General features: G+C 38.3%; 2 protein-coding genes across 2 annotated transcripts in view; one reads left to right on the top strand and one right to left on the bottom strand.

The window, feature by feature from the left end:
- The window catches only part of grin3a (glutamate receptor, ionotropic, N-methyl-D-aspartate 3A), a 63,551-nt gene extending 55,598 nt beyond the window's left edge, over positions 1-7,953 (top strand). Inside the window, exon 10 of the mRNA XM_037692296.1 lies at positions 7,346-7,953. Within this exon, the coding sequence (XP_037548224.1) occupies positions 7,346-7,919 (574 nt within the window). The 3' untranslated portion in view covers positions 7,920-7,953. The remainder of the gene's footprint in view (positions 1-7,345) is intronic.
- Positions 7,954-11,315: 3,362 nt separating this feature from the next.
- The window catches only part of plppr1 (phospholipid phosphatase related 1), a 56,965-nt gene continuing 48,193 nt past the window's right edge, over positions 11,316-20,087 (bottom strand). The window contains exons 6-8 of the mRNA XM_037691771.1: positions 19,398-19,574; positions 13,199-13,330; positions 11,316-12,756 (exon numbers count right to left, since the gene is read on the bottom strand). Of these exons, the coding sequence (XP_037547699.1) occupies positions 12,724-12,756; positions 13,199-13,330; positions 19,398-19,574 (342 nt within the window). The 3' untranslated portion in view covers positions 11,316-12,723. The remainder of the gene's footprint in view (positions 12,757-13,198; positions 13,331-19,397; positions 19,575-20,087) is intronic.

Genomic DNA, 20,087 nt, shown 5'->3' with positions numbered 1-20,087 from the left:
AGAAGCTGTTTCTCAGTCTAGTGGTTCTACACTTAATGCTCCTCAACCTCCTTCCTGAGGGGAGCGGGGCAAAAAAGTGTGTGTGCTGGGTGAGTGGGGTCCCTCATGATGCAGGTGGCTCTCTTCCTGCATCTGAAGGTGTAGATGTCTGTGATGGTGGGGAGGCTGACTCCAACAGACTTCTGTGAAGCCTTCACCACTCTCTGCAAAGCTTTTCTCTCTGCAGCTGTGCAGCCTCCATGCCACACGATGCTGGAGCACAGAATGCTCTCCACTGCACACCTGTAGAAGGAGGTGAGGACTGGCTAAAAGCTAAGATTATAATAAAAGCTAGGATTGGCAAAACCATGCATAAAAACTAAATGAGCACAATTAGGGTTTATATATATATATATATATATATATATATATATATATATATATATTCTTCTTCAGGGGTCGCCACAGCAAACTAAGTCGCACGAAGACTTGGCAGTTATTGCAGTTATTTTTACTCTGGATACCCTTCCTGACGCAACCACAGACCACCGAGCTACCACAGCCCTCTGTGTGGAGCAGAGAGCTGCTATTAGGACACCCGGAGGAGCAGATGGTGGGGGTTAAGGGACTTGCACAAGAGCCCAAGGTGGGACGAATGAGGTTGGTTGCAGGTGTGGGTTCTTGAATTTGTAAGGAGGGCATCCAATTGTATTTATTTTTTAAATGACACTGATTTTGCCTATGGGGCGGCACGATGGCACAGTTGGTAGAGCTGCTGCCTCTCAGCGAGAAGGTTTGCTGGATCAAATCCCAGCCGGGTGCCTTTCTAGGTGGAGTTTGCATGTTCTCTCTGTACATGTGTGGGTACTCCGGTTTCCTCCCACAGACCAAAAACATGCATGTTAGGCTGATAGGCAACTCTAAATTGTCCCTAGGTGTGAGTGAGAGAGTGAACGGTTGTTTATCTCATTTGTCTCTTGTCATCTGATTAAACTTTGTTAAAATTCAATGTTTCTGTTTTTCAGATCCATACTGAGCACAGTACACAGACAAAACACTCAAACTGAGGATTAAAATAAATGCAATGATTACAGAGACAAGTCCATGTGATTAATGCTCAAAATAATGAGAATAGACTGCCTAGCCTTGCATACTTACACTCATTTAATCAAGCTCCTCTGCATCGTGCCCGCACGCTGTCGAAGAGTCAGAAATTATTACGGTCTTATTGTCAGCTTCCGGCAGAAACTTGAAGCTGTGTCAAACATCTGCTCTGTAAGCAAGATATGATAACTTGACGTTCTTGTTTCCATGCACAATATTTATCGCCCATTCCCAAAAGGTGATCGCAAATTAACTTTTGCCCATTTGTGTGCGCATGTGTTTGTCAATAAAATACCTTGTGGACCACTGAATATATATTGAAACTTTGCAGAATGTAATTAAATGTGCATCTGCAACTGATTAAACTTTTGAAACCAATATGATTCCAGATGGCTGCCATAACTTTAAAAGAAAACACACAACAAAGGCCAAAAATATGTCAATTTATTAAATATTTAGCTCGAATGTGTGTGGTAGTAGCTGGGAGTTAGTCACAACACTAACTCTAAGTGTGACATATTGCACAAGATTTAGCTTAACGATAATTTCCAGTTTTGACTAGAATGGCTATAACTGTTATTTCTCAATTTAAGATTATCTTAGTCCAAACATTTGTTCATGAAACGCAGCAGGGATTCCTTCAAGGAACGCTAGGTCTTTAATTTATTCAGTAAATTGTTCTTACTCTTCTGTTTGTCTGTATAAATGACCCAATGGAGCAACATGGTAAAAATTAAACAGACCATGAGAACAACTTTAGATAAAAACATATTACATTACCTCAATTAAAAAAAAAAAAAAGAACACCAAGGGCATCAGAGGACTGTCTGTCAGCGATAATTAGGAGCCACTGTCTGTAATAGCCTAAAATGTTCTCAGATGGCCAATTAAAACTGTGTGGTTGATATCAAGCTGGAAAAGACACATCCAGATGAAATAAAATTATAAGCGCTTTAAGCTGATCTATAATGTCGATGCTGTATGGATCCTGAGGAACAAGCCAAAAGTAGAGCTCTAAGCAGAAAGACGTTGAAATAACATAACTTTACAACAGAAAATAGTTGGAAAACAAGCTTTAACTAAAAGAGAATAACCAATTTTTAAAACCTATTAATGTCTAAAGAAACTTACTTTATATTGACATGAGTTCACACAATGTAATTCAGTCAAAACATGAATCAAAAATGCAAATAAATGAAATAGGAAGTAAAAAATATCCATCTTGGAAACAATGTTGATATAAAATTTGATTTGGGGAGTGGTGGTGCAGAGGTTAGAGATGGTGGGATTGTGATTGGAAGGTCACCAGTTCGACTCCCCGGATTGACATCAAAATGTGGGTGGAAAAGGTGAAGCACGCACACCTGCCTCCACACTTATGTGCCCCACTCTGGGCCCTTGAGCAAGGCCCTTAACCCCCACCATCTGCTCCCACAGGTCTCTCTTGAAAAGGAGTCCTCATGACTCAATGAAACTACATGTATAAATAAACGTTAAATAAATAAAAGGAGTATTAAACGATACGGTTGAAAAAAAAAAAGCTTAACATTTTGAATTTTCTAAACAAATGTAAATATTTTGAAGCGGTTTTCATTCCTTTGAATTCCTTTCCTTCAGCAGTTTAATACAGGAGCTGATCTTTATGGACTTCCATAAAGGATTTTCTTCAAGGAGTTTAGTATAAAGGAAAACAGCTGAAGCTTTTAATTTTTATTTACTGCAGTTAAACTACAAGCTCTGAAATAGTAATGCTTCATATTGAGCTGTTCAATTTTCTGTAGATTCAAAAATCTATATAATAAGAGAAAACAGTATACCGTGCTTGCCACCCTGCTCATCGCACCACCATATAAGTCACATTAGTCCAAAAATGTCTAATAAAGTTGAAAGAAACACAAGTCGCTTTGCCGTATAAGTCACATCTATTATGCGTCACCACTGATGCGTCACATTTGTTATGAGTCAACCCGGAAATGTGGGCCGGTGTTGTGCCAAAAATCAATTGGCTGCCAAATGGTGGCCGTGAGAGCATGCACGGGAGGACTTTAACAAGAATTTAACAAGATTAACGCTTAAAAACAATTATTTGTTTGCTCAACAAGATAGCAAAGGTTTTTGTCAGTTTAACGTTTCCTTAATAACTGTGATTAACTGCATTTCAAAACTTGATTTGTGGCTGCTGGAGCGTGCAGAGGCACGACTCGCTGTGCATTTTTTCAAAATTTAACAAGATAACAACCTAAAAACAATTATTTCTTTGCTCAACATTATAGTAAAGGTGTGTCTCAGTTGAACTTTTCCTTAATAAATGCACTTTAACAGTCAAATCATCTGCATTTCGCCTGGGCGGCACGGCAAAATGCAGATGATTTGATGTTTGCGTCAGGAGTTTTGGAGCGAGATGAAGGTGACTTTGTATGGCAAGCTAAGCGTCTCATAAGTAGCCACTTTTACCTATTAATGCAAAACTTTGCTTGCCATTTTAGTCGACTGCCCCTAGTGGCTGAAAATGGTAATGTTCAATATTTTCCGTGTCAGAATGAATGAATGAAACTCAGATCTCAGTCAAAAATTGAGTTATAAATATGGGGAGAAAAAAATGTATATTAGTCGCTTCGGTGTATAAGTCACAGGACTTGCAAATTTATGCAAAATGGTGCAACTTATACGGTGAAAAATACAAAATCTAAGAGGACAGAACTGATAAAGGCTAATGTTTCCAAAGCCCGTCTCAAATTATTCGATTCAATTTGGACTTCATTCAGCACAATAATTTTTCCAGTTCAGGAGTTGCAAATTTTGTCTTGCATTTCAGTAAGTTACAACGCACTTGGAAGTGATACTTCTAAAGCTGCTGGTGGTAATCCTAGGTATAGCTTAAGAGATCTTCTCAAGCGGATCCCAGCATTCCCTCGTTTACGACTCAATCCTATTGGCACAGGTGTTTTCTTATGCAAAAGGTGGATTCATCTTTTTCAGGATGAAATACATTTTTCTGTTCCCATATTCAGATGAGTCATCCTTTGAGCTTTGATGTCAGGAGCACCTCGTTAGTCTTCTTGTCACTTTTTTCACAGCTGAAAAATACCTTTTGAGTTTGAGAGCTCTTCAGTTAGGCATCGGCTCGAGCAAATCTGTCCATTTTGGTTTGAAAACTTTGAGCAAGCAAAACAAATTATTTTCAATCCTTCAAAAGTTTCTTCACAAATGGGAAAGATACGGTTTGATGCGAGTTATATAATGTTTGTATTGAAACATCACATGCTGAGGAAGGATGGAGTTGTAGCCATTTTGGTCAAACCTTGAAAATGAAATGTGCAAAAAGCAGGCGATGACAATAGATGGATAGATTTATTTAATATAGAAGTCACTTTAGATTATATGTTGTGAATGAATCTCAACTATTAGCACATCAAATTAGAGCTCACTTTTTATGAAATTGACTGTTAGTCATTTTTTTGTTTGCTAATATTGATTAGCTAGGGCAGCCATCTTGCATTGGAAGAATTTTACATGATAATCAGTTTTATTTTTTTTTTTACTTTTATTTTACCAGGAAATAAATCCATTGAGATTATTAATCTCTTTTACAAGGATGTCCTGGGAAAGGATGAGAAAAAAAACTTATAGATGCACATGCAAATATTACCTTCTAAATGTTTCAGCACAATCTCTTATTTCATAACGTTTTGCTTACAGACAGCTATCTGATAAGAAATAAAAAATCATTGACTCATTAAAATTAAATAAAAATGCTTATAATACTTAACTGAGCATCAAAAATGTTTGTGCTGCTGTTGTTGTTACGCCGTATTGTTTTGCATTGTTAGCGTTTAGCTAATTTGAAGCATCTTAGATCTTTTAACATACGTTTGGCGTTCGTTTAGCATATATATTAGTGTATACCATATTTTTCTGACTATAAAGTGCACTTAAAATCCTTTAATTTTCTCAAAAATCAACAGTGAGACTTTTTTTTTTCATTGACCTATTATACAGGTAGTCTCAATGAGCCATGAGAACTAATTTTCAAGAAAGACCTGTTTTGGGGAGCAAATGGTGGGGGTGTTAAGGGCCTTGCTCAAGGGCCCAGAGTGGGGTAAATGAGGGTGGAGGCAGATGTGTGTGTGTTTCACTTTTTCCACCCACATTTTAATATCATCTGTCTGGGGAGTTGAATCTGTGACTTTCCGATCACAGGCCCATCTTCTGCAACCTCTGCGCCACCACTCTCCTTATAATTCGGTGCGCCTTATGTATTAATTCTGGTTGTACTTATTGACTTTAAACCGATTTTACGTGGTACACGGCGCTCACAAATCTGTCAAAAAGTTTTAGTTTTGCTTAATGTGTCTTATAATCCGGTGCGCCTTATAGTCCGAAAAATATGGTATCTTAGATCCTTATTTACCGTTTCTTTTTACACTTTATATTTTTGCTGTTGTTGGGTGTAACTGTGCTCGAGCATCAATGTGTGGCATGGAGGCTGCACAGCTGCAGAAAGAAAAGCTTTGCAGAGAGTGGAGAAGGCTGCACAGAAATCTGTTGGAATCAGTCTCCCCACCATCACAGACATCTACACCTCCAGATGCAGGAAGAGGGCCACCTGCATCATGAAGGACCCCACCCACCCAGCACACACACTTTTTGCCCCGCTCCCCTCAGGAAGGAGGTTAAGGAGCATTAAGTGTAGAACCACTAGACTGAGGAACAGCTTCTACCCTGAGGCTGTTAGACTCATGAATCTAACTAGAATAATCACTGTGAAAAACCATATCATGTTGCTGCTGATCTGTTTCATGTTGCTGCTGATCTGTTTCAATGTTGATGTGTTCATGCGTGCACATCTGCTCACAGACTCATGTTCATGTTTGTGCTGATGTTCAATGTTTTATGTTATGAGTGCTTAGTGTATATTTAGTTGATGTTTTTCTTAGTTCATATCTTAGATGTTATTACTGTTTTTATTATACATTTTATTGTCGGATGTAACTGGGACCCCGTGTACATAATTTCGCTCCACCACATGTACCACATGAGGTGCGAATGACAATAAAGAAACTCTGACTCTGACTCTGACTCTGAACTGGGGCCCTGTGTACATAATTTCGGTCCACCACACGTACCACATGTGGCAAGAATGACAATAAACCTACTTGAACTTGAACAAAACTATTTTTTATATGTTTCTAATTGGCTTCATAAATAAAAATCCAGGAGCATTTTGTGCATAGCTATTTTAGGCTGGGCTAGGCCTCCAAAAATGTCCAACTTATTAATGAAATATTAAACAGCATCTAAAGAAAAAAAATCTACAATTGGTGAAGTATACAAGCAAAAACAGGCTTTTCTCCAAAACCATTGGGACGTCACTAGCTTCATGTATTTTAGTTTGCGTACTTTAGCTACTCTGTAAAGATCCCATTCTAGATCCAGCGGAGGACAAAGTACAAAAATCCAAGGAGATTTTTTTTTCATTGTCTGGTTTGTCAGACTTTAATGAAGAACAACAGTTTTTTTTTTAGTTTTTTTTTATACATTAATCATGATTGTGAAGGATAATTGAACAGAAGAGAGAACACAAGCCATAAAATGGACACTGATTGAGGATTGCTATCTTTCTTCATGACTCCCTGGAGCAACATAACGGACTAAAAGAAAGAGGGAGGGATGGAAAATGGATTTGTTAAGTAATGCAAGCCTAAGCTGTAAACTGGTGGTGTTATGTCAAACTAAAGCATCCACATTTCATGGGTCAGTGCTAAAAATGGACCTCCAGGTAAACTGGCATAGGCTGTTGGGATTAATGCTTCTGTTGGAAAACTTTGATCTGATTGAATTAGTTAGTTGGCTTTAACATAGTTGTGTTTGTTTTAATAGGTTAATGTTAAAATAAATTAGAAATAATTTCAGCAAGTATTGGTGAGCTAGTAATTCCCTCAGATTTATTGTGTATGACTTACCAGGAGTTTATAGACATCTTTTTTACGTTTTGATGAAGGTTCAGTTCTGCGTACTTTACCATTGTGTCAACAGAGTATAGAAAAGAGTTTTCTAAGCAGCACCAATTTGTAGTTTAAGGTGCATAGCTGTGATATAATCAGTGTCTGTAAAACTGCCAGGTGGTGTGATTTTTACCTTGTATTTTCATCTTAAATTGGATACTGAACAGAAAGATGAAGTCAGACAGTACACAGTCCTCTCCACCTTGGCATTTAGAATTTCTTCTTGACATTTTACTTTTATGTTTGGATTATCTCAGGTGCAACGAAGGAAACAACCAGTCAGTTTCTTGGAATCCCGCAGAATCATCTCATTGCAACAGGCGAAGATTTCTTCCGCGAGACCTGCAGAATGACCTGGATTGTCCGTCGTCCCAGGATCTTCCACCTCCACCTCCCCCTTCTCCACTCCCTCATCCCCAAACTCTTCCAACAATAGATAAACACATGCCTGTAGTTACTACCTCTAACGGTCGCTCCGACCTGTTAGGATGGGGGTTGGGACAAGGACTGGGGCAAGGCCAGGGAGGATCTGGGCAGGGGGCAACACAGTGTCGAGGTTTGGGGATGGGCGACTGCGGTTTGAGCCAGGGTGGCCGAAATCCGTTGGTCCAGGAACTGTCAGAACTTGAGGGTCAAATACTAGCAATCAAGCAGCAGCTACAGTCAGCTATGAGAAGGAAAAGAGAGCTTGAACAGTACCAATCAGAAAACCAGCAATCAAACCAGACTGGACCCAGTCAGCCCACATCACACCAGTCTAATCAGTTTGTTCAGTATACCCAATCCCACCAGCAGACTAACCAACACACAAACACACTCCCAGACTTCTGAGGTTTGCCTTTTACTGTTTTGTCCTGAGGAATCATGTAAGAGACAGTGTTGGCGTTGGAACACAGCTTGCTGGTACCAAGATCCTTATTTAGGTTCAGGAGTTTCCCTAAATATTGGATTGAAATGTTCGCCACAGATCAGGTCCTGCTCTGTGACTTCAATTGGGACATCTTCTGACCTCTGGTATTGAGATGTAATTGGAATGGAAGTGCCGGATGAGAGTGGACTAGATATCTTGCTCCAGTTCTCTTCTGAAATATTTGCTAGCTTATATCGCTGAAGCTCTTTGCTTCCCCTCTCTTGCCTCAAAATTAATTTAACTATTTTCTGATGCCTTATATAATATTTTCATTTTTCTGTTTTTTTTCTGCTGACTACTTCCTTTTGGTCTTTATAGCGTTGGTCTGAGGTAAGCCTCATCTCTTCAGTGGTACTAATTTGCTTGCCGTGATAAGCTTGATCATTGGTCTCTTTGGTATTTAAGGTTAATAGACAAATTCACCTGGGTTTGGTGAGGCTCACCGAGTGCACAATGACTTGTGGTTGAACCCAGCCAGATCAGTCTATGTTCTTAAGTCTTGCTGAAACATTGTACCTTTCAGACATGTAACTGTTGGGAATTGGTTGGTGTTACCAATGATGATGTAATGTTTTACCCTTTAGCAGTCCATTCATTTAGTCTTTTTTTATTATTTCTTATACAAACATTTTAAATGGTAACTGGGCTGTTGTAGCAAGAAACTAAAAAAGTAAGATACCAATAAAAGCATTCACAAGGCACCACAATAAAATATGACATGGTTGGCATATTGTGGAGACACAACCTTACTTATGAGTCACTTTGTAATGTGCTGCACTTTACAGATGCACTGCTGGTTTATTGACAGAAATCATTATTAATCTTGTCAGAGTTTGAGTTATGGTCTACGGGTATTTCATTGTGCATTCAAAACAACAGACAAGATGATGTAGTAAAAATATCCTCTTGTTGTATTGTTGTTAGGAAACACTGAAGTACCATTAGGTTTTCTTGGTGCAAACCCAAAGGGAAATAATAAAATTGAAAAAAAAAAAAAAAAAGACTGGTCAGTCTCTGACATGCTACTTGAGGTGAAGAACATCTCCAAATGAAGACACAAAAATGGTTCTTCTGAGATGAGACCTCTTTTCTTGCAACTTTCCATTTTTGTTGGAAATATTATGTTATTAAAATGTATCTCACCTTTGGCTGAGTTGGATTTTTTCCCCTCCATCTTTTCAAAAATGTTCAGAATGTCTGTTTGAGAGACAATTGATATATTAAGAAAATAAAAACACAATTCTGCACTTTTTGAAAATTTCAATTATAAGCATAAGGAAGCATTTTTTGGGGGAGTGGTGGTGCGGAGATTAGAGGAGGCTAACTTGTGATTGAAAGGTTTGTTCAAATCACATGAATGTTACATAAAAAAAATGTGGGGGAGGTGAAGCACCCACACCTGCCTCACTATGGTCCTTGACTAGGGTTCGACCCTAGATGGAGGCCCTCTGCTCCACACTGGTGGGCTACAGTGTCTCTGTGGTCTGTGTTGCATCATGAAGGAACAATCACCAAATCTTCAAACGACTGCTCACTGTGGCAACCCCTGAAGAAGGGAGCTGCCGAAAGAATAAATAAAATTAAAAAATATAGGCATATACACTGCTTGGCCCAAAAAAAGCCGCCACCTGCATTTAACTAAGCAAATATGTACGAGCCTCCAATTGGATAATTACTGGATGAGTGATTATCTTTCAGCTGGCAAAAAAAAGTTATTTAACCCCAACTGGTGCAATGAGTTGCTTCTCATTTCTTAAACAACCACGTCGAAAGACACATCGCGTGGTTGTGGAAAAGATGTCAGTCTGTTTGAGAAGGATCAAATCATTGGCATCAAGCAGAGAAACATCCAAGGAGATTGCAGAAACTACTACAATTGGTTTAAGAACTGTCCAATGCATTATTAAAAACTGGGAAAGGGGAACTCAAGGGATTGGGACTGAACAGTTGTGTTGCCTTAGGAAAACCACTAATCAGAGAGGCTAAACAAACAAACAAACAAAAAAGGCTTCAATTTGCTAGGGAGCATAAAGATTGGACTCCGGAGCAATGGAAGAAGGTCATGTGGTCTGATGAGTCCAGATTTACCCTGTTCCAGAGTGATGGGCGCATCAGGGTAAGAAGAGAGGCAGGTGCCTAGTGACATTGCAGAAGCTTATTGAAACAATGTCACAGCAAATGCATGCCATGGTCAAAGCTAAAGGTGGTCCAACGAAATATTAGTGTGACTTTTTTTGGGGGTGGGGGGAGGGGGCAGGCAGTGTATTTTTGGATCTAAAATGGTTCAAACAAAAACTCATTTGATTTCTTTATTTCTTAATCATTAAACCTCAATAATAGTAAGTGCATACTCAATTATCTTAAATACGAAAAAATATGTTTTAAAACCTAAATATCACTTATTTTCAGTAACAGAGAAATTACTGCCAACTGACTTTGTTGAAACCCAAGGGTTAAGTTGTAAAATATTGTTTCTCACCTGTCTGTAACATCATTATTGGACAATCTGGGCACGTCCAGCTGTATTCAGGCATTATCTGTCTGTATTTTACATTTCCAAAATGCCCATTAACATTTACCTGCAGTAACAATTTTCAACACATTTTAATAAATTCCATTTCAACACACCCTGCAGATATAATACATATTCAAACCACTCAAAACTTTGCTCCCTACCCTGAAACAATATTTGTCTGGGTCACTCTTTTTAACTCACACTGCAAAAGGACCACAATTTGAACAAGAACGCATATTCAGAATTGTCAACATTTTCTGAGCACATGGCATCGTCAAAAGAACTGTGCATGCACACATACACACAGACGGCTCCTATCTATTTAGCCAGTGTGTCTGCAGGGTAAGCACAGGCTGTCACAGCTCAAATGAATACCTGACAGAGCAAAAGAGTGCACTGGCTCAGCCGTCAGCCTTCTTTGTGTCCCTGTGTGTGTATGCCTTGCTAAGCGGTAACAAATGTCATTGAAGTCGATGCAGCAGTAACAGGATGAATCAACAGAACACCTAAACGGAAAGTTGGATTTAGCATATCCATCAGCTTTATAGTCACGTCTTGGTGGTATGTGCAATTCTTCAGACATGAACTTCAAGCTTGAAACAAAATTAAATCGTATTCTTGTTGATTATATGAGGGTCTGCTTGAACAACTACAAACTCTTTTTTTCCTTTGAAAATCAATGCAGAATATAAAAAACACCAATCTCTGGACATTCCATCGAACACAAGGACGGAGACAATTTTCTTGTATTCTATCAAGGTACTACTACAAACGCTAAGAGGGACAGCACTTATCTTTGGCTATGTAATCTCTATGAAAAGTGGAAAGTACAGCACAAAATGAAATCACAAGACAGCACTTTGTTGCTACCGACTATTTAATTTTCTTGACCAACAAAGAAAAAAATATAGATATATTTAGCATTTCTGACGAAAAGCTTCTTTTGTTCGTAAAGTAAAGGACATAATCACAATGATCATGAGTAATATTTATAAAACATATCAACTTCTCTTTTCATGCTGGGCATATCTTCCAATAGGAAATGGAGTCACAACATTGCATCACAATCCACAGGTGGGTTGGGGAAAGGAAGGGCTGCCTTAAGGAGGAAAAGTGAATCAGGAGTCACTGGCCTTGTTGACATTGAAAATGCTGGCTTGGTCCCGTATTATTCTCATACATTCAGTTTCATTTTCTCCTTTCTAAAATATGAGAATGCATTTTATTGAAATTGTTTGGTTCTAAAAACCACTCCAGTGGAATATTTATGTACATCCGACACTTGCTAGCCCCACTGGACTTCTGCGTAGAGATAATGTTATCGGCATCAGAGTGAATAAGGAAACTGGGGTGAAAGACACTTATAGCAAACATCTCAACTATTGACATTACCAAATATTTGATCTGATAAAGCCAAATTCCATTTTTTGTCTCAAAGGGTGCCATCGACTCGTTCTCGCGTTTCCTCCAAAGGGTAGAAGAGTTCCTTCCCAAAACACCTAAACTGATACTAGAACATATTCAGGTTTACAGCAGGCAAACAGGTCCAAATGGATCATAGTAGTCATACAGATTAACAAAAATCCTTAAAAAATAAGACCTCATAATGGTCAATTAATGTACAGAGAGATAATAAAAAGAAGGTTTCTGTCTTTTTTTTTTTCCTGTACAAATGACAAACACCACAGAACAACAACATCAACTTCTTTTTTTCCAGAGTTTTTAAGACCGAGTGGAATGGATGTGGTGATCGACGAGGTATGTTACCTGACAGGATGTGATGTAAAACAGTGAGTCAACTGATGGGAAGTGTGCAGGTTTAACTTTGTCAGGAGAGGCGACACCACTCGCTCATACAAAATGTACAAAACACCATCCTCTAACTACAAATGGCACACCTTGGAGGACAAAAATGTGCCATGTCTTAAAGAAATTTCAAAGTCCTGGAAAAACGACCTGTGCTTACAGCAAGTTGGCTTTGTGATACTTTTGCATTGGTCTGATCTGTGCATCTTGGCTGGTTAAATAGAGCGTGGCCAAGCTAAATGAAAACCGCAACAAACATGGAGTTTTCTGTCCCCCAGGTGATTTTAACAGATAAATCAGGAGTGGGTTTTTTGTAAGCATTCGGCGTCACGTGGCATGCGTCCTCGTCATTGTGTCTGGAAGTGCTGTGGAGACGCAAACGTGACCCGGTGCTGCCCCCTTAGTCATGTGACCTCCGTCATGGATGCCGAGTGGTTCTGAAAATGCATTTTAAGGAGGAATAGAGAAGGGAGTTTATGATTTAGGAGAGGTAAAGAATATGGGGAAGGTGTGGAAGTGAAAGGAAAAGAGGACAATTTCAACTGGTGCAACAAGTGCTCTGGTTAAGTCTATGTGCATCTGAGCAGTTGAACACAAAGGAAGTGCAAATTTCATGCTTGACATGTTATTGCTTCATTTTGATAGGAAGGAAGAAAGAAAGTAAAGAAAGAACAAAGGAAAGAGAGAAAGGAAAACATACATAATAATGTTACAGCAAGCGACAAAACAAGGCGTTTTCTGTACAACTTTAAAGTTTTTGAAATACACTGTTTGGTTTGAAGTTTAAAGCTTGTGGGAGCAGCACTAATTAATGGAGAAAGATAAAACACCTCATGAGACTGAAGTTGTTGGGATTCCAGATTAAGTGTTTTTAGCTACCTGTGCGCTGAGGGTCTCCAGTGGGCTTTCTACACGTGGAAAAGTCATCAGAGGCAGAGTGCGGTACGCTTCAGTCTTCTGTTTAGCTGCTACTGTATGAACACCTTTGAAGTTGTTCACAACACAAATGCCCTGTGAAGTATGAGAACAGTTTAAGATAAGATTAGATAAGGTAGAACTTTACTGATCCCGCAGTTTAACCTTTACAGTAAGATAGATATGAAAATGAAACGACTGACATTGGCTACTATTGGTGAACATTGGTTACCATCCATTCATTTATATGTATGGTTCTATGAAAGAAAATGTTATACACCAAAGAGATATCAGGGGCATTGAGGGGTTCAGTGTATTGCCCAGGGACACTTCAACATGTGACTGGATAGTGGTGGAATCGAATTCCCCAACTCTCCCAGTGGAGTGGAGGATGACTGCTCTAACCACTCAGCCACAGCTGCCCCCAGATAAGCGTATGTAGTAAGTTGGTTTATTTTGGCTGCTCCCTTCTACAGGACAGCTACAGAGAGCAAACTTGCATGAGAGATTTGTCAATTGTTTTATGCCAGATGCCCTTCCAAACGCAACCTGGCCTCGAACTCGCAACCTCAGGATTACAAGACCACAGCACTGACCACCAAGCTATCGCAGCACATTACCATCTGAGCATACAGCAAAGTAAGAACTACATGAAACCTACACATTAAAACAGTAAACAAAAAAAATTACAAAATTAAAATATACTGAATCGTATATATTTTTTTTTGTGAGGAAAATTTCTGGATCTTTTCCATAGAGGGACAGGCCTTAAGAGTTGTACTGCAGCCAGCCTACGAAGTGATGCTTGTCCTATGTGACCTCATCTTCCATGTTTCAGCCATGTGTCTATTTATGAACTAGTAACATTTGGAAATATTTTTATTTGTTTTATTATACTTTTACATTTTATATGTGGGTTTTATTGGTACTTATTGGCTTCGCATGAGTATTACCGGTAAGCCCTTTTACATATTGTTTTTCCTGTCCTTGTTAAAACCTAGGTATTTTTTCCATGATAAGGAAAACATTTTTTTTTAAGTATTCAAGGCAGTGTAGTCAAGGCCAACAGTTATGTCACTAGTTGCATAAGCTGGAGTTTCATCAATATATTCATACGTTTTAAAGATTTATACCAAAGTTTATTTGAATTTCAACAGCTGTTAAGAAACTTTGCTTTACAATACAAATGACAAACTTATAACAGCTCTTAAAAAAGGTCTAGTGCTTGCAAAGTTATTAGGGGTTGTCCTTTAGAGAACTATGAATGGAAGAATATATTTAAATAAAACCCATTAAGTATTTGATGTATTGAAACCTGGATAATAGGATAATGATAATACCAGTGCATTTTGAGCCTTAAATTAGTGCTAATTTGTATATACTATTAATTACATGAGGAATGGTACACCCTAATAGAACATATATAAAAAATAAAAAACAATTAAATGTCTGTGTCAGAACAAAATTAACAGCATCCGATGGTTGCTTTTGAGAGATGTGACCACATTTTCTGCTTGAGAACAGTTAATGATGTGATATCAAGTTAATAGCAGCATAAAAATCAATCAAACATTAAATGAGTCTCTAACGGCCAGACAACATAAAAGTCAGTGTCTCTAACAATGCTCCAGCTTTTCTACTTTTAAATGTTTGTCAGTCTTGGTTTATGTGACAGTTTTATGCAATAAAAGCTTCTGCTACAACACTGAAGCTCTCAGCTACTGTTTATGGTTTTACACTAAAATATATTAGCAATGATAGTAACTATATGTATATATATGTATATATAAATAAATAAATCCCTTTTTTTTTTTAGAATAACAATGAGCTTCAAACTCCATTCTTTTTACAAGCTAGAATAAAGCTTGACTTGAACATGCGACTAGCAAATTCCTTTTATTCACACACCAGTCAGGTTCTTTTAAAAGCGCGCACGCCAAGAAGGCTGCAGGATTTCTGAACCCTTCCATCTTCCAGTTAATCAAAGACAGCAGCCTGAAGGAGATTCCACCCCACCAGACACCAAGCGTGCCCTCGGGCAGCGGCAAAGACGAAAACGAAGCGGGCTGACTCACTGCTGGAGGTTTCGCAAGGATTTCATGTTTGTGGCAGTTCATGGACAGCAAGTCTCTAGTGCGCCAAGACCAGGAGAAGAGCTGCTGGACCAGAATTTACAAATAATTCCCTCAGCACCGCAATAAATTTCCTACATCAATATATGTCAGGGTAAGTCTAAACTGTAGGCTGATGCAGCGGCTTTAAATACATTTCTGGATGATACAATTGATGTGCCTCCTCAATGAACACAGCAAACTGCTTCTTCCTATTTTGTGTCCTGCCAACGATGCAAAGAACTCCAGCCAAGCTGTCACCCATTGTTTCAGGTAAGTGCAAAATAAAATGTGAACCTATCGCCTCAAGAATTAATTTAGTAGCACAAAACAGGCCATTTTAGAGTTTATTGCAAGACTACTCATCAGAGTGATGTAAAAGGAACTTGTACTGCTATTCTCTATTTTATAGCATTTTAAAATGCATAGAATCTCAAAGGTTTGTATTAGAATAACACAGCCTAGTCATTTGCATTTAACTTGGATTGTGGCTTTATCAGACAGCATATGGTTCTACCTTTTCTATGTTGAAGTCAATCCTGCACCTCTATAGTTCAAATAATCTAGGAGCCAAAACCAAAAGGCTTAACACTGATCTTTCAATCTGCAGAATGGAGACAAAAACCATTCGTTAGAGCTACATTTTAGTATGTTAAATTTATTCATACCTTCTTTATGCAAATAGTGACCAAATTATTTCCTTTTTTCTGTCTTTATCACCAAATCACAGACAGAATGGCAAACCATCAAATGGGTATATTTCTTGCAGGACAAGGCCTTCATAAGCTCCAATCAGGCCATTGGAACATTTTGATGAAAATGCCTTCCTCCTCTGTTAATGTTGGCCTGATAGTACAATGGAAATGAGACGTTTAAAAACTGCTGAGGTCCTGATTTAGTTCCTTGCGTTAATCTTTCCCTGGAGATCACAGAATCAATGCATGCCAATTCCTATAGGTCAATCACTGAAAACGTACATGTGCTGCTGAGGCTCAATCTCCTCATGTTCCAAGGACAAGATGTTCTGTATTGCACCTCAATGACGTCACAAACTTTTGATGCAGTTTTACGAATCATAAAGCACAAAGAAAACTAAATAAGGATGCATAATATAAAATTGTGTTAATCTACTAGTAGAGGAGGAGGCAGGTCTGACCGTCCGGTTGAAAGTGGTAAAAAAAAAAAAAAAAAAGTCCCATTAAGCTTCAGATGGATCACCTGATCACTGGCCGTGCGCGCCTCCGCACCCTGCTGTGCGGTGAAGGAAGTTGCAGCATCTGAAGCTAAAAGCCGAAGCGAGCAGCGCATTCAATTAAAATAGTCTTGTTCTATATTTTTTCCCAAATATTTTGCTCTAAAAATATTTTTGTTCATCTGTACAATAGCCTATCTTTAGAGTTGATTTTTTTTTTTTTAGGTTATTTATTTTGCTAATATCCATTTGGTGAAACAAAAAATCTTTTAACTTCCTCTCTTTGAAATGCATTTTTAAAATATCATGTCAAACTGATTTGCTTACAAAAGCAGTAAAAGCTTAATACATTTTTTTTTAAGTCTTTATTTTTGGGTTTGTGCCTCTAACTGCAGTTGATTGGCGGGTCAGGTTTGGAAAAAATGGCTATGGGCTGGGGCCGGGTCAGGTCAGATTTTTTTAGGCCGGAATAATCCAAAGTATCTTTTAAACATGCTGTCAATCCCACTGTTATTTACTGAGCTACATTTTTCCCCTTTAAACTATTTTTACTTAATTTAGGTTAGACATGGATGAATGATCATGAAATACATGCTTGGGAAAAAATATTTTAAAACTCATTGAGAACAGGTGAAAATAACATAAAAGTTAATGCACAATAATCCAGGTAAAAAAATCCAACAAAGTTAAGTCAGGTCCTCTGGCCGGTTTCTTTTTGTTGAAACGTTTCGGCTTTCATCCAAAGGACTTCATCAGTCTTCATCACTAGCAATAACAGCAGCAGCCCTCTTTGAATAGCAAGTGGCCATAAGGGCATTACCAATCGGTTGTTAGGCTGGTGGTCCTCCTTTTGCATGTGAACAGTTTTGTCTGTCACCAGCAAACTGTTCCAGGAGAACGTGCTATTTTTAAGACCGAGTTTCACTGCAGCTCCTCAGACTGATGAAGTTGTTTGGATAAAATATGAAATGTTTCAACAAGAAGAATCCATCCAGAGGACCTGACAACTTTTTTTTTTTTTTTAGATTTTTCTACCTGGATTACTGAGCATGCATCAGGATATATTTGTGTATAGTATATTTGTGATTTTTGATTTTAGTGGTCTTCAGGGAAAACTACAGTAGCAAAAACACTGTGCTGAAAACTGAACACAAAGCTGTTCAATGGACAGTTTTGTGTTCAGAAGTGTTGTATAATAAAACAATGGCAGCATGTTTGTCATTGGTTCAAGGCTCAATCCTCTCAATCAGTCACTCGCTTCAGTGGAGGAAAACAAAATATTTCAGATGAGAGCACAGCAATTAGATGCAATTGTCATTCTCAGTTACCTGGGCTGAAGGTCATCAAAGTAAAAAAACTCAAACTAACCAAAAATTGTGGTATTTTTGACTTAATGAAAGTAATAGCAGGCATAAATAATGTGATGTTTCCTTTTCATGTTTAAATTACATTGTTAGGGTCAACATATATATATATATGTGCCACAACAAAACCATTGGTTCTAATGCTCTGCCTAATGTGTCTGTAATGACAGGAGGTAAAACACGATGCAAACAGTGCAATGCAGTGATAAAACACTTAGGTTTATAATATTTTAACTGATGGGATTCTTCACCTAAATACTCCAGTCAATATTAGTTATACCTAAAAAGCAAACAGTGGTTTGAGTTTGCCAACATATTGATCTATAATGTACTAAAATCAGCTGATTGATAGCACAGTAACACCATCAGCAGTAGAAACCAATCATCTTACTTTTGTACTGAAAGTATGTCACGCTTCTGGTACCCTGTCTGTAAATTAAGAAGTTATATCAACCTCTGCAAGAGGTGCCAATATATTAAGCCCTCATTGCCTCCCCTCAAAATCTACCCTTCATGTGACTGTCTTCTTCATGCATTTCTTCCCGCTTTGACGCCCAGAGCCCAGTGGAAGTTACAAGCAATGAAGCCTTTGAGGCGCCTACTGAATCCTTTCACCTTCCTTCTTTCCTCAGTGGGCTTTCCACTTCAACCCAAAAAGTCTCTGTGGTTTCACTAGCCATCATATCCCTCCTTTTAAACACTCAGCGTGAAACCTGATGTTGACAAAGCCAATTTAATTTTAAGTGGAAGCCAGGCTGTTTGACAACCCATCACAGGCGACTGATCTTGATTTCACGTCATGGACAGATGAGCAGGGAAATTGCGGTCTTGCGTGGGAAGTCAGAACATTTATCCCCTGTTATGACTATTGTTTTAATAGGGAAGATTAACAAGATCCCTTACCTCATGGGTACCTCAGAATTAAAGGGATCACTGGTTCTGCCTTCATTCATCTCCAAATTAAACACTATGGCTAATTAAATTTGAAGTTTACCCTCTTTTTTCCAGTCATTTTGCTTCTTCAGTATGCGTTTTAGAAACCAGAACAACAGTTAATCTCAGTGATTGTCCATGTGTCATCACAGTATTCTCTCTCTTTTATTTCCTTTTATTCATTCCAATCAACTAATGGATCCTTAACGTCAACCCTCAAGCCTACATTACATGTATTTGATCCCTCTTTAAGAAAAGAATTTTAAAAAGCCATGACTTTTTTAATATCTCCTCCAAGCACAGCTATGTGAATTACACTTTAGCCTCTCTATCAATGAAATAAATACATAAATAAAAAAGTACCCCCTCACTGGGGATACATCATTAATGACTTTGTCATTGCAACAAAACCTTAATGCAAGCTTTGGTAAGCATTATGTAATTACCCATTTGGGTCTTTTCCAAACTGATGGTGAAACTTGTGCTTTGAAAATAACTTTTGACCAGAATCCACCTCTAAATACTCATTTTTCAAGACATTTAAACAATTCAAATATACTCACCAGAAACAAAGCAATGGCCGATCCCAGTATAAATCCGGCCACCACATCTGAGCAGTGGTTCCGATACTCCGAGACCCGATTGAGGCCAGTGAGGAAGGCTGTACACAGCGTGCCCAAACAGAGCACAGGTTTGGCCAGACGACTGGACTTGGTCTTGATTGTGCTAGTGATGTACATCTTAAAACCAAATAAAAAGGGGGAAAAAAGAAAGATAAGACAAAAGATGCAAGCCTTCCAGTCTTTCCTAAAAAAAAAAATTAGTTATACGTGCTGTTTCTAAAAATATTTTCATATATTTAAGTAAAAAAAAATGTTTTATTACTATTTACTTTACCAGGTCTGTATGTGGCACTACAACACCACCATGAACATACAAAAATAGGAAACGAGACATGGAGCATGTGCATAAATCTTGGTAGGTGTGAAATTTAACACAAGAGTATACCCTCATGTTAATGGTTACATTAGAGGTGGCAAAAAATGACATCAATATTATCAAAATTTGGACCATATACACAAAAACCAATACAGTGACCCCTCGCATATCACTGGGCTTACGTTCCAGAGGCCACTATGATAGGTGAAAATCTGCAAAGTAGCGGTGTTACATTTATTATAATTATTATAATAAATTCACAAAAATTCAAATCAGACACAGGACGTGTTCAATAAGTTTTGTTTTGAAAAGTC

This window comes from Nematolebias whitei, chromosome 18, assembly GCF_014905685.2.
Source record: "Nematolebias whitei isolate Nwh7 chromosome 18, NemWhi1, whole genome shotgun sequence".
In the NCBI taxonomy this organism is placed as follows: Eukaryota; Metazoa; Chordata; class Actinopteri; order Cyprinodontiformes; family Rivulidae; genus Nematolebias; species Nematolebias whitei.
The sequence above is the reverse complement of the archived record's forward strand: the minus strand, read 5'-3'. Positions and strand labels throughout refer to the sequence as shown.